Here is a 14059-nt window from a genome sequence, read left to right as displayed (position 1 = left end):
TGGGTTTTCTAGTCTTGGGCAACCTGCCAGGTGGCACTGTTCAAGGGAGGCTGGTATAACCTGTGATATGTGAGCGCCCCCTACTGGGACAGACATCTAGAAAGAAGTCAAAAGTTTTGATCGGTCCGGGTCTGAATGTTAAGTCCCATACAGTTCAGAAGACTGCACTACCGCTCTGTATAAGAAAAAAGGAGCCGGACTCATAATGTAAGTCTATGGAGCCCAACTCTTTTTTTCTTACACAGAGCAGGAGAGGATGCGCCGCAGCACGTTCTTCTCCCAGCTCGTTCTCCCAATAGGTACAGGACTGATCACTCAGACCCAGACTAATCAAAACTTTTGACTTCTTTTTATGACATTTCAAAAGTTTTCCCAAACGACAGGAACGCTTTAAAGTTCTATGTTTAAATTTACCCAATACTCCAGGAGATTTCCCGGGCCCCTACGGAAAACAGGCAGCAAATTATGGTTAGAGAAGAGCCTTAGAATCTTATTAGTGGTGCACACAGTAATCTGCTCAGGTTGGATCACTTTGACTGGATTTCCCCTTTAAGTATAGGTCAACTGTAAACAATGACATGCAGCATAGTTAACAAGCATCAAACAAGTCTATAAACTCGTACGGGATTCTGCGAATACCACAGAGGTCAGGGCAGGGACGTGAGTGGAAGCGTCGCTCTATCCGGGCCCCAGCTGTAGGGTTTATAAAGGCAGAGAAGATGGGACCTCATGACTCAGGGGATGTCCCTGTATTTACTCCTGTTTTATGGATCTAATTTCATAGAAGGGAATGTTGTAGCTATTTGTAGAGGGATCGGCCATCAATGTCACCGTCCTGGACAACCACCAGGTAACAGCATCATCAGGCGTGTTACAGATCCCGAATACAATTGTGCGTATAGGCCCATAGAATCCTGATCTAATTAGGAAGAAATATTAAAATCTTTCTAAATTACCTAAATACTGTGGTTAAGCGGCAAATTACAGGCTGCTCGGCTGTACAGAAAATACGAGAGGGTATGCTCACCTCTCCTCGCTCTGATCCCCCCCAATGGATGAGGTTATTTATTGATGACACACCTCTCCTGCTCTCCTGGTGACATGCTGAATTCACTGCCGGGAATCATCGAGAATAAGGAAAGTACACGGACAGCAGAACAGGGAGAGCACAACATTGTCAGATAAGGGAGAGCACAGAATCGACAGAGCAGGGAGAGTACATGGCCAGCAGGATAGCAGGGAGAGCGCACCATCGTCAGATCAGGGAGAGAACACCGTCAACAGAGCAGGGAGAGCACATGGCCAGCAGGATAGCAGAGACAGCACAACATCATCAGATCAGGGAGAGCACTGAATCGACAGAGCAGGGAGAGTACATGGCCAGCAGGATAGCAGGGAGAGCGCACCATCGTCAGATCAGGGAGAGAACACCGTCAACAGAGCAGGGAGAGCACAACATCATCAGATCAGGGAGAGAACACTGTCGACAGAGCAGGGAGAGCACATGGCCAGCAGGATAACAGGGAGAGCACATCATCGTCAGAACAGGGAGAGCACACAGTCAACAAAATAGGGAGAGCACGCCATCAACAGAGCAGGGAGAGCACATGGCCAGCAGGATGTGCAGGGAGAGCACACTCTCAACAAAATAAGGAGAGCACGCCATCGAGAGAGCAGGGAGAGCACACCGTCCACAGAACAGGAAGAGCACTTGGCCAGCAGGAGAACAAGGAGAGCACAACATGGACAGAACAAGGAAAGTGCAGGGCCAGCACACCGTCAACAGAACAGGGAGAGCACACAGTCAACAGAACTTGGAGAGCACGCTGGTGGCAGAACAGGGAGGGCATGCCAATGGCATAATAGGGAGAGCATGCTGTCAGAAGAACAGGAAAAGCATGTGGCCAGCAGGAGAACAGGGAGAGCACATCATCAGCAGAACAGGGAAAGCATGCCATTGGCAGAAGAGGGAGAGCGCGTTGTCGGAAGAACAGGGAGAGCGTGTCATCAGCACAACATTGGTTCTACAGGGTACATAAATACAGAAACCAGGGTGGATCAGAGTCCCATTGCTGGTCTGCATAAGGGAATTTTTTTTATTTTCTTACTTTCCAGCCCTAGCAGGCTGTAGCGCTGCAGTGCTGCTTAATTTCTAATGTCAGTGCTGTCATTATTATGATCACAGGTAGACACAATATAAAAAAGGGTAATAAATAATAATCATACTAATACTAATAATGTATTTGTTGCATAAGTTGGAAAACATAGATGGTATCAGCAAGCAGTGTGAGGGTTGGCATTTATTGTGGGGCAGAATGAAGGTTACTAGATGGCGTAAAGTGGCAAGTGAGCAAACGTTTCTTTCTTTCTGTCTGGCGTTGGCAGTGCCTGGGGTGAGATCAGTGCAGGAGGAAAGGCTGGTAAATGAGTGAGATTTGTGCGCAGGGTGAGGTCATCTCCATGATGTCATCATCCCCACAGGCAGAACCTGCTAAATGCCATCAAACTTTCAACAACTCTTATCATCATCTACAAAAAGTCCTGCATATATATATCACATACAGTGTATAGAACACAATACAAATGTGCATTTCTAGTCCCAGTTGATGGTCAGTCAGTGCGGCTTATTCAGCGTATCATTACGTTACACAGTCTTCCAATATACTTTCTGCATCAATTTCTTAAAATCTCAAACAATTTCTGACAATTTATTAGGGAATTACCCGTAAATCGTAATATTATGTGTATGGTGAATTGATGCAGGTTGGTGTTCACCTTTATTTTCCCTCCCTTCTGTTTTCCCATCTTATCGTAGCTCTAATCTTATAATACAGGCAAATCCACAAAAAGGAGCTTACATCCCACGTCATACACCCTCTACATCAGGGGTGGGGAACCTCCGGCCCGCGGGCCGCATCCGGCCCCTGACACCTCCGGATGTGGCCCGCGGCTCCCCTGTGACATGCGCCGCTCTGGAGGAGAAGGAGCTAACACACACGGCATCCTCCTGTGTCTGTGACAGCTGCCAGGAGGATGCTGTGAGTGCCGGCTCCTTCCCCTCAGAGCGGTGCACATCTTCTGACTCCTGCCCTCCTGTGACGTGCGCCGCGCTGGTGAGGCAGGAGCTGGCACAGACACAGGAAGATGTGTTGTATGCCGGCTCCTGCCTCACCAGCGCGGCGCAGAGCGGCGCACGTCTTCTGACTCCTGCGGGCCGCGCGCGATGACGTCATTTCATCGCGCGCCGCCTGCAGGAGAAGACCAGCACAGAAGAGAGGAGGGAGAAGAGGACCTGGACAGCGTGGGAGCGGAGGAAAGGTGAGTGTGATGTTTATTTTTTTCATTTGGGGCAGACACTGGGGGTTAACTAGGCTACCAGGGACATGACTGGGGGGTTAACTAGGCCACAAGGGACATGACTGGGGGGTTAACTAGGCCACCAGGGACATGACTGGGGGGTTAACTAGGCCACCAGGGACATGACTGGGGGGTTAACTAGGCCACCAGGGACATGACTGGGGGGTTAACTAGGCTACCAGGGACATGACTGGGGGGTTAACTAGGCCACCAGGGACATGACTGGGGGGTTAACTAGGCTACCAGGGACATGACTGGGGGGTTAACTAGGCTACCAGGGACATGACTGGGGGGGTTAACTAGGCCACCAGGGACATGACTGAGGAGTTAACTAGGCTACCAGGGACATGACTGGGGGGGTTAACTAGGCCACCAGGGACATAACTGAGGAGTTAACTAGGCTACCAGGGACATGACTGAGGGGTTAACTATGCCACCAGGGACATGACTGAGGAGTTAACTAGGCTACCAGGGACATGACTGAGGGGTTAACTAGGCCACCAGGGACATGACTGAGGAGTTAACTAGGCTACCAGGGACATGACTGAGGAGTTAACTAGGCCACCAGGGACATGACTGAGGAGTTAACTAGGCCACCAGGGACATGACTGAGGAGTTAACTAGGCCACCAGGGACATGACTGAGGAGTTAACTAGGCTACCAGGGACATCACTGGGGGGGTTAACTAGGCCACGAGGGACATGACTGAGGAGTTAACTAGGCCACCAGGGACATGACTGAGGGGGTTAACTAGGCCACGAGGGACATGACTGAGGAGTTAACTAGGCCACCAGGGACATGACTGAGGGGGTTAACTAGGCCACAAGGGACATGACTGAGGAGTTAACTAGGCTACCAGGGACATGACTGAGGGGTTAACTAGGCCACCAGGGACATGACTGAGGAGTTAACTAGGCTACCAGGGACATGACTGAGGAGTTAACTAGGCTACCAGGGACATGACTGAGGGGTTAACTAGGCTACCAGGGACATGACTGAGGAGTTAACTAGGCTACCAGGGACATGACTGAGGAGTTAACTAGGCTACCAGGGACATGACTGAGGATTCAAATCAGGTACAAGGGGCATCACAGAGGGTTAACTACAATAGCAGGGGCATTAGGGGAACAATACTTTGCCTTGTTCGGGTGCTGCAAACCCCCGCTACTAACTGCCGCGCACGGTATAACATTGAGTGCGGCCCTCCAATGATTTTATTAAGGCCCGACCGGCCCTCGACATGGAAAAGGTTCCCCACCCCTGCTCTACATACATGTTACATTATAGTGATGAGGCTGTTACATCAATAAGAAGAAAGTCTATGTAGCAAGTCTATGGACGGTGAAGTCCGCCACATACAGGATCAGAGATCACCGGCTGATGGTTGGCGCTCTGACTGATATTGTGACTGAGGATCCAGGGGACCCGTTCTCAGGATCACAGGTTAGCCCATCAGTCATACCCCCACGATCAGCCAGCTGTCCCTGAAGCAGAATCAGTGATGGAGACCCTGAAGAGAACTCCTGGCGCAGATGAGAACCCAGCACACAGGAAGATACAGGAACATGTGCAGTGTGCAGAGCATCATCACTTACCCTGAACGGCTGATCAGCAATAAATGGGAAATAAGGGATCGCAGATTCCTCCTCCCCCCACTCTCCAGATACACAGGCGTTCCTGAGCAGCTGCTTATCCGTGAACTCTGCTTTTATCTCTATGGCCACGTCCGCTGGATCTTCTGAGTCGCCACATGTCAGCTGGATGTCAAAACTAAAAAAAAAAAAAAAAAAAGAAAATATTTGAGATGTCTGCCGGCCAGATGGGCAAGAAAGAGAAAAATGACCAAAAAAATAATCAATAAAACAAGTGGATGCGGAGTATCCCGCCATCACGGAACACAGATGTATAGTCCAAAATAGAGTTTGTTCAAATTGTAATCTTTCCAGTCTGACACAGTGCTCTCTGCTGCCACCTCTGTCCATGTCAGGAACTGTCCAGAGCAGCAGAAAACCTCTCCTGCTCTTCAGACTGGACAGAAAACACCGCTTCCTGCAGGACATACAGTAGCTGATAAGTAAGGGAAGACTGGAGATTTTTAAATAGAAGTAAATTATAAATCTATATAACTTTCTGAAACCAGTTGATTTGAAAGAATTTTTTTGTGAACTAACCCTTTAATTTCTTTTCCCTTTTGTGGGTTTTTAAATCCCATCAATGACTGTAACCTTTTCCTTTTTTTAATAAAAACTTTTTGTACCATGAAATAAAGAAATTTCATTTAAAAAAATGTCCCCCCAGGGGAGTCCATAGAGAAATCTCAGGAATGAGCAGCATCTACTCCTGGTCTAGTCCGGTCATGCTTTCCTCCATGCAGAAGCATCCTATGGGTAGCGCAGGTGTCAACCCAACGTCTTCTCCAAACCGGTACAGCTCGGCGCAATCCTGACACATGTGTGGTGATGAAGGAGACATTACATGGTCACCAATTTGCTGTTTTTTCTTTTATTTATTTATTTAAAGAGACTCTGTCAGTAGGTTTATCCTGCCCTATCTCAGGGTATTATAAACTAGTGACAGAGAAGATGAACAGAATGATGTATCATTCCCAGATCTCCTCCTGAATAACATGGACAATAAGTAGTCCTCTCCATTATGTGCATGAGCCCAGTAGTCCTGGATATTTAGACTCCGCCCACGAACTGCTGATTGGCAGCTATCATTCCATGCTTTGTATAGGCAGTCACCTGTCAATCAGCAGCTGGAGGGCAGGGGGAGGGGTGTGGCAAGAATCCTATTCTCCGGCTTATTAGGAGAACGGCTGAACAGAATGATGTAAGTAATACACTGATCTGTTCAGCATTTCTGTCACTAGTTTATACTGCCCTCATTTAACGCGGAATAAACCTAGTGACAGATTCCCTTTAAATATCTCTTCACTAATAAATGACAGATCTGTTATAATCAATACTACTATAGGTATCATGATCATCTATAACACTCCCACAAAGGGCTGTATTAGTGTTTGTTACAGAAGCTGGGTGTGTACTGTGCCCAAGTACAGAACTTATCAACTGCTCTATGGTAGGATCAATAGAGACAATATCTCTGGGGCTTCGTCCAGTCTAAACAGGGACTGGTGGTCAGGCGCATTAGACACTACATCTAGCATTGCATGTTTACCATCCATGCCAGAACAGGTAGAGCCCCAATACCCAAAATAGGCCAAATGTGTGTTGTTTTGGCCTCTATTTGGGTGGTATTCATTGAGGTTTGCTGGATCTAGGAAAAATAATAATACATATATATATATATATATATATATATATATATATTCTCACATCTATAGTAACAGAATGAGGAAATGGCACCCTATACCAGCCCGCTGAGTGCTGCTTGTCACTCTCCACAGGTACAGCAGGAAGGCAACAGATCAATATAAGACATCTGACAATGTGTTCTCACCTCTCTGGGTTCATGCCGACGATTCCCATTATGAGGATCTTCTTCCCCGGTCTCATGCCATTTTTAATGTGACCACAGAACGGGACTGTCTGCAATAATAATAATAATAATAATAATAATGAGTCTGGTTAAAGAAGGATACTAACATAGAGAGAGAAGGATACTAACATAGAGAGAAAGAAGGATACTAACATAGAGAGAAAGAAGGATACTAACATAGAGAGAGAGAAGGATACTAACATAGAGAGAGAAGGATACTAACATAGAGAGAAGGATACTAACATAGAGAGAAAGAAGGATACTAACATAGAGAGAAAGAAGGATACTAACATAGAGAGAGAGAAGGATACTAACATAGAGAGAAAGAAGGATACTAACATAGAGAGAGAGAAGGATACTAACATAGAGAGAGAGAAGGATACTAACATAGAGAGAGAGAAGGATACTAACATAGAGAGAGAGAAGGATACTAACATAGAGAGAAAGAAGGATACTAACATAGAGAGAAAGAAGGATACTAACATAGAGAGAGAGAAGGATACTAACATAGAGAGAGAGAAGGATACTAACATAGAGAGAGAAGGATACTAACATAGAGAGAGAGAAGGATACTAACATAGAGAGAGAGAAGGATACTAACATAGAGAGAGAAGGATACTAACATAGAGAGAGAAGGATACTAACATAGAGAGAGAGAAGGATACTAACATAGAGAGAGAAGGATACTAACATAGAGAGAGAGAAGGATACTAACATAGAGAGAAAGAAGGATACTAACATATGTAAATATAAATAAAGAGAGAAAGACACACAACATTTCAGGAAATGAAGCGTTCCTTGGAGACACGGCTTATTCCTATTATTCCGGAATCTACTTGCAATCTCTTTAGACCGCGTTCACACTCTGACATAATAAATGTATAAGAGAATAATGGAAATCAGGATTCATCCACTTTTGGCAGAGTATTGGACGGCGTTAACTGCAATGATGAAATGTCATAAACCTGCGTCTCTCCAGATGCTGCAAAACCACTGCCATGTCTGCGGCTGCCAGAGCATGCTGGGAGTTGTAGTTCTACACCAGTCAGAGCTGCAGACGATGGGACCCAGGCATCCATCATGGTGTGGAGTCTAGGAGGAGGCCCGGAGCCTGTATATGTCCTGTCTGCATACAGTGATTATAGGGTCAGGCTGCAGTCACTATAATTACAGGCCTGCAGCTATAATTATACATGTAGATATTCTCGTACCGGGTATTTAGGCTCTGCTGTTTTTCATCTTTTACAGCACATAAATGAAAGCCATCACTTGTTCCTCTGTTTTATAGGTAAGAGCGACCTTACAGGACAGGGCTGTACACTCCCCCCCCCCCCCCATTACAGAGAATATTTGTAGCAGGTTGAACCACTTTCTTAGTCAATGGCTCCTGTAATTGGGAGCATTTACACACAGCCATTATTGCTATTTCCACTCGGAACACAGCGAAAACGCTAAAGCGGTTGTTCACCAAAAATTCTCATGTCTTACAGTACTTATCAGCTGCTGTATGTCCTGCAGGAAGTGGTGTATTCTCTCCAGTCTGACACAGTGCTCTCTGCTGCCACCTCTGTCCATGTCAGGAACTGTCCAGAGCAGGAGAGGTTTTCTATGGGGATTTGCTGCTACTCTGGACAGTTCCTGACAAGGACAGAGGTGGCAGCAGAGAGCACTGTGTCAGACTGGAGAGAATACACCACTTCCTACAGAGCATACAGCAGCTGATAAGTACTGGAAGACTGGGGATTTTTTAATAGATGTAAATTGCAAATCTCTGGCACTTTCTGGCATCAGTTGATTTGAAAGAGAAATTTTGGGGGTGAACTATCCCTTTAAAGCTGGCGTCCACCACTGCAACCGATGCTTCAATGCATCCACAATAATAAAACAACTCTGCACTTCGTCTTTATTAGGGACTTCCTCCCGTTTTGTGTCCACAGCTCCTATGCATTCTTAGATGTCTCCCTAGAAACTGAACACCATGCAGCCTGATTCTGCAGTCATACTTTCTTCTGTTTCAGAGTTCTTGCTAAACTAGCAAGATGGGGGCAGCTAGAGGTGAGTACGCCGCAGGATAAGAGACACATAGGTCTGCACAGGAGCTGGATACACAAGATGGGGACAGCTGGAGGTGAGTACGCCGCAGGATCAGAGACACATAGGTCTGCACAGGAGCTGGATACACAAGATGGGGGCAGCTGGAGGTGAGTACGCCGCAGGATCAGAGACACATAGGTCTGCACAGGAGCTGGATACACAAGATGGGGGCAGCTGGAGGTGAGTACGCCGCAGGATCAGAGACACATCGTTCTGCACAGGAGCTGGATACACAAGATGGAGGCAGCTGGAGGTGAGTACGCCGCAGGATCAGAGACACATAGGTCTGCACGGGAGCTGGATACACAAGATGGAGGCAGCTGGAGGTGAGTACGCCGCAGGATCAGAGACACATAGGTCTGCACGGGAGCTGGATACACAAGATGGGGGCAGCTAGAGGTGAGTACGCCGCAGGATCAGAGACACATAGGTCTGCACGGGAGCTGGATACACAAGATGGAGGCAGCTGGAGGTGAGTATGCCGCAGCATCAGAGACACATCGGTCTGCACAGGAGCTGGATACACAAGATGGGGACAGATGGAGGTGAGTATGCCGCAGGATCAGAGACACATAGATCTGCATGGGAGCTGGATACACAAGATGGGGGCAGCTGGAGGTGAGTACGCCGCAGGATCAGAGACACATAGGTCTGCACGGGAGCTGGATACACAAGATGGAGGCAGCTGGAGGTGAGTACGCCGCAGGATCAGAGACACATCGGTCTGCACAGGAGCTGGATACACAAGATGGGGACAGCTGGAGGTGAGTACGCCGCAGGATCAGAGACACATAGGTCTGCACAGGAGCTGGATACACAAGATGGAGGCAGCTGGAGGTGAGTACGCCGCAGGATCAGAGACACATCGGTCTGCACAGGAGCTGGATACACAAGATGGGGGCAGCTGGAGGTGAGTACGCCGCAGCATCAGAGACACATCGGTCTGCACAGGAGCTGGATACACAAGATGGGGACAGATGGAGGTGAGTATGCCGCAGGATCAGAGACACATAGATCTGCATGGGAGCTGGATACACAAGATGGGGGCAGCTGAAGGTGAGTACGCCGCAGGATCAGAGACACATAGGTCTGCACGGGAGCTGGATACACAAGATGGAGGCAGCTGGAGGTGAGTACGCCGCAGGATCAGAGACACATCGGTCTGCACAGGAGCTGGATACACAAGATGGGGACAGATGGAGGTGAGTACGCCGCAGGATCAGAGACACATCGGTCTGCACAGGAGCTGGATACACAAGATGGGGACAGATGGAGGTGAGTACGCCGCAGGATCAGAGACACATCGGTCTGCACAGGAGCTGGATACACAAGATGGGGACAGCTGGAGGTGAGTACGCCGCAGGATCAGAGACACATAGGTCTGCACGGGAGCTGGATACACAAGATGGAGGCAGCTGGAGGTGAGTACGCCGCAGGATCAGAGACACATCGGTCTGCACAGGAGCTGGATACACAAGATGGGGACAGCTGGAGGTGAGTACGCCGCAGGATCAGAGACACATAGGTCTGCACAGGAGCTGGATACACAAGATGGAGGCAGCTGGAGGTGAGTACGCCGCAGGATCAGAGACACATCGGTCTGCACAGGAGCTGGATACACAAGATGGAGGCAGCTGGAGGTGAGTGTGCCGCAGGATCAGAGACACATCGTTCTGCACAGGAGCTGGATACACAAGATGGGGGCAGCTGGAGGTGAGTACGCCGCAGCATCAGAGACACATCGGTCTGCACAGGAGCTGGATACACAAGATGGGGACAGATGGAGGTGAGTATGCCGCAGGATCAGAGACACATAGATCTGCATGGGAGCTGGATACACAAGATGGGGGCAGCTGGAGGTGAGTACGCCGCAGGATCAGAGACACATAGGTCTGCACGGGAGCTGGATACACAAGATGGAGGCAGCTGGAGGTGAGTACGCCGCAGTATCAGAGACACATCGGTCTGCACAGGAGCTGGATACACAAGATGGGGACAGATGGAGGTGAGTACGCCGCAGGATCAGAGACACATCGGTCTGCACAGGAGCTGGATACACAAGATGGGGACAGATGGAGGTGAGTACGCCGCAGGATCAGAGACACATCGGTCTGCACAGGAGCTGGATACACAAGATGGGGACAGATGGAGGTGAGTACGCCGCAGGATCAGAGACACATCGGTCTGCACAGGAGCTGGATACACAAGATGGGGACAGATGGAGGTGAGTACGCCGCAGGATCAGAGACACATCGGTCTGCACAGGAGCTGGATACATAAGACGGGAGGAGGAGATTTTTTAATTAAGTTTTTTTTTTAATCAAGTTCTTCAACAATTCGTTTTTGATCCAAGGAAAAATGGCTGCAAAAGTGGACATAACCTGATCTCGGCAATCTGGTCTAGACGCCCTCTATTAGGAGACTAAAACCAATGTATATGCACAATGCAATACAATGTCACTCCAATGGCAAGTGATGGGAACATGGACAGACTTTATGTATCACTTTATATATCACATCATGCCATAGAAGTTGTTGCACATCCGGCTGCAGACAGACATAATGCTGCTTTATTTTAGCCTTACAGCGACAGTCCCCCAACCTCCTGCAGATGTCATATACACAGTCTACATCTCCATACAATTCTGCAGTGATGTAAGTTTGTATGTTTGATGTAGGATCAGGTATTGATCCTTAGTATCATTATGGCTGTGTGAGAATAGCCCGAGGCTGGGCTCACATGGGCCTAATACTGAGGGATTTCCGTGTCTGTATTACAGGTTCCAGCCTGGCTGCACATCTAATGACCCAGACTGATAGCAGGGAGTAGGGGTCATCAGACGCCACAATGAACTAGATTTACTAAAAATGGCGTACGGGACTTTTCTCCACATTTATTCTGCATTTTAGACACTTTTTCACCATTTTCAGACACTTTACGCCTGATACTAAAAAGGGGGTGGGGTTTATGCAAAAATGGGGTGTGGCTTACTTTGCAACGAAAAATGCACCTGGATCTGGCTAAAAATTCTGGCGGACTCCAAGCGAAGTTATAGATGGTGTAAACTTTGCATCAGAAAACTAGAAAGTCTTTAAGGCCACGTTCCCACAACAGAAATTTTCTATTAATCACGGCTGTGGTTGCTGATTTGCAACAACGGCCATGATTAATAGAAAATTTATGTTGCACTGCAGTCAATGGAATCCCGGCCGGAGTGTATACACATAGTGGTGAATAGTGGCTGCACAGAACTGACAGTTCACACAATGGAGAGTGCGGCTCTGGCCGCACTTTTCATTGTGTGGAATGGTGAATTGGCACACACGGGTGCGCCTGCATCCCAATTCAGCACAAATGAAGTTCATCAGGCCCACCCCTATTTGCCCCACCAGTCCTGCACCTCTTAGTCAACCTGGCCTGACCTGCGTCTGCCGTACAACGGGCGCAGAAATCTACACCTGCTCCTGAGTAGGTGTAGATTTTTGCCATGATTTACGCCTGTGGTTAATCATGGCACCTCCTCCCCACCTTGCTGCAAGTCACAGAGACCAGAATATAGCCACAGGTTCACAGATGAAGTGGTGTCAGACATTAGGATGTATCACATACAAAGCTTAGATACATGAAGGAGGCCAGTCGCAGCTTAGCATATGATTACAGAAGGGTTTCTTTTATTTTTCTATACTTTTTTGCCGTCTATTCTAGAACATAAACCCCCCGATCCTCCTCCTCAGCAGCCGGGGGGCAACGGCAAAGTTTATTATTTTTTTATAATGAAGCACAAGATGTTTTGATGCTTTGCGGAGTGTAATTTGTCTCCCCGCCGCTCACATCGTTCATGCCGCATTATAGATTCTTCTGATCTCGGCACGCTCACAATTTACTTAGCGCTCCGTCCAATCACAAGTGCGGGTGAGTCAGAGACGGATTTACTATCCCGGACACAGTCTGGGGCTCTGCTCATATTCTGCCCACTGCCTGATGCCTAAGCGGGTTTGTTTCTAGGTCGCCGGATGGTATTGTAGGTTGGGGTGTAGTCACATCTTGTGGTCATACAGCATTTGTTTATGGATTTAGCACAATTCAATGGGAAAGAATACATTCACATGGTTGCCGGCCTGTATATCTGCAGCTAAATACACACGTCCTGATACAATTTTTTTTATTGTCCAAACTGCTGACACTGATAGATGTATGTAAGGGGAAACGTGGTACCCGTCATGTATCCAGCTGTGCTTCCGTAACATAGAGAAACGCTTCTCTGCTACAAGGAGTCATAGAGGCGTCCCTGAGCTCCTGCTGCAAGATGGACGCCTCCTACTGCCTGATTGTCAGTCGGCTGGAAGGTTAAGGGCCTTTTACACAGGCTGATTATCGGCAGGGTGTGATGCTAGAAAACTTCTGCAGCCGATAATCGGTTCCTGTAAAAGTGACAGCGATCCACTGAGGGCGGGGAAAACATCTGATCCTCGGCTAATCGGGTCTTTCTTTAAAATTTATCGATATCGGCTGTCTACTGTGGCTAATACCGATAAAAGGAAACTGAGAGCCCAGATATGTGCAGTATATAGGATATACTGTACATACAGGATGTGTATATATCTGTGCTGTCAGTTTCCAGATAACAAGTAGCAGTGTATACTTACCATCTGCGCTGCTTGTGATCCGGCATCCTGTTCTACCATCCTCCGGCCGCTGCTGTATTGTCAGGCCCTGCCTCTTCCAGAATGGTGGGCAGCAGGAGGAGGAGGGGCCTGAAGATACAGCTGCCGGCTGTCTGCTGGACCACAAGCAGCGTGGATGGTAAGTATACACTGCTGCTTGTGATCTGGAAATGGACAGCACAAATATATGTATATTACAGATCTCAATACAATACATACATATCTCAGACCCCAACATATCCCAGACCCCTACAAACAATTATATACATGCTGTCAATTTCCAGGGCTACATGAACAATACAAGGATTGTTTGTGCAGCCCAGCTGCTCGATTTTTCGTGCCGTTCAAAAGCACTCCACTGATCTCACTGATCGGCACTCGCAGCACGTGGGGCTGACAAATAAGAACGCCTCTTGCACTTTGTAGAGGAGAATAAAAGCCT

The 14059-nt window shown here is 47.9% G+C and overlaps 1 protein-coding gene across 2 annotated transcripts in view; it reads right to left on the bottom strand.

Annotated features, from left to right (window-relative positions):
* LGALSL (galectin like) overlaps nucleotides 1-14059 on the bottom strand; it is a 38435-nt gene that overhangs the window by 3058 nt on the left and 21318 nt on the right. For both annotated transcript variants that reach the window (XM_069955083.1, XM_069955084.1), the window contains 2 exons: nucleotides 6820-6908; nucleotides 4953-5127 (listed from right to left, as the gene is read on the bottom strand). In XM_069955083.1, the coding sequence (XP_069811184.1) occupies nucleotides 4953-5127; nucleotides 6820-6908 (264 nt within the window). The remainder of the gene's footprint in view (nucleotides 1-4952; nucleotides 5128-6819; nucleotides 6909-14059) is intronic.

This window comes from Dendropsophus ebraccatus, chromosome 15 (genome assembly GCF_027789765.1).
Source record: "Dendropsophus ebraccatus isolate aDenEbr1 chromosome 15, aDenEbr1.pat, whole genome shotgun sequence".
NCBI lineage: Eukaryota > Metazoa > Chordata > Amphibia > Anura > Hylidae > Dendropsophus > Dendropsophus ebraccatus.
Note: the sequence above shows the minus strand (reverse complement) of the source record. Positions and strands in the feature narration are given on the sequence as shown.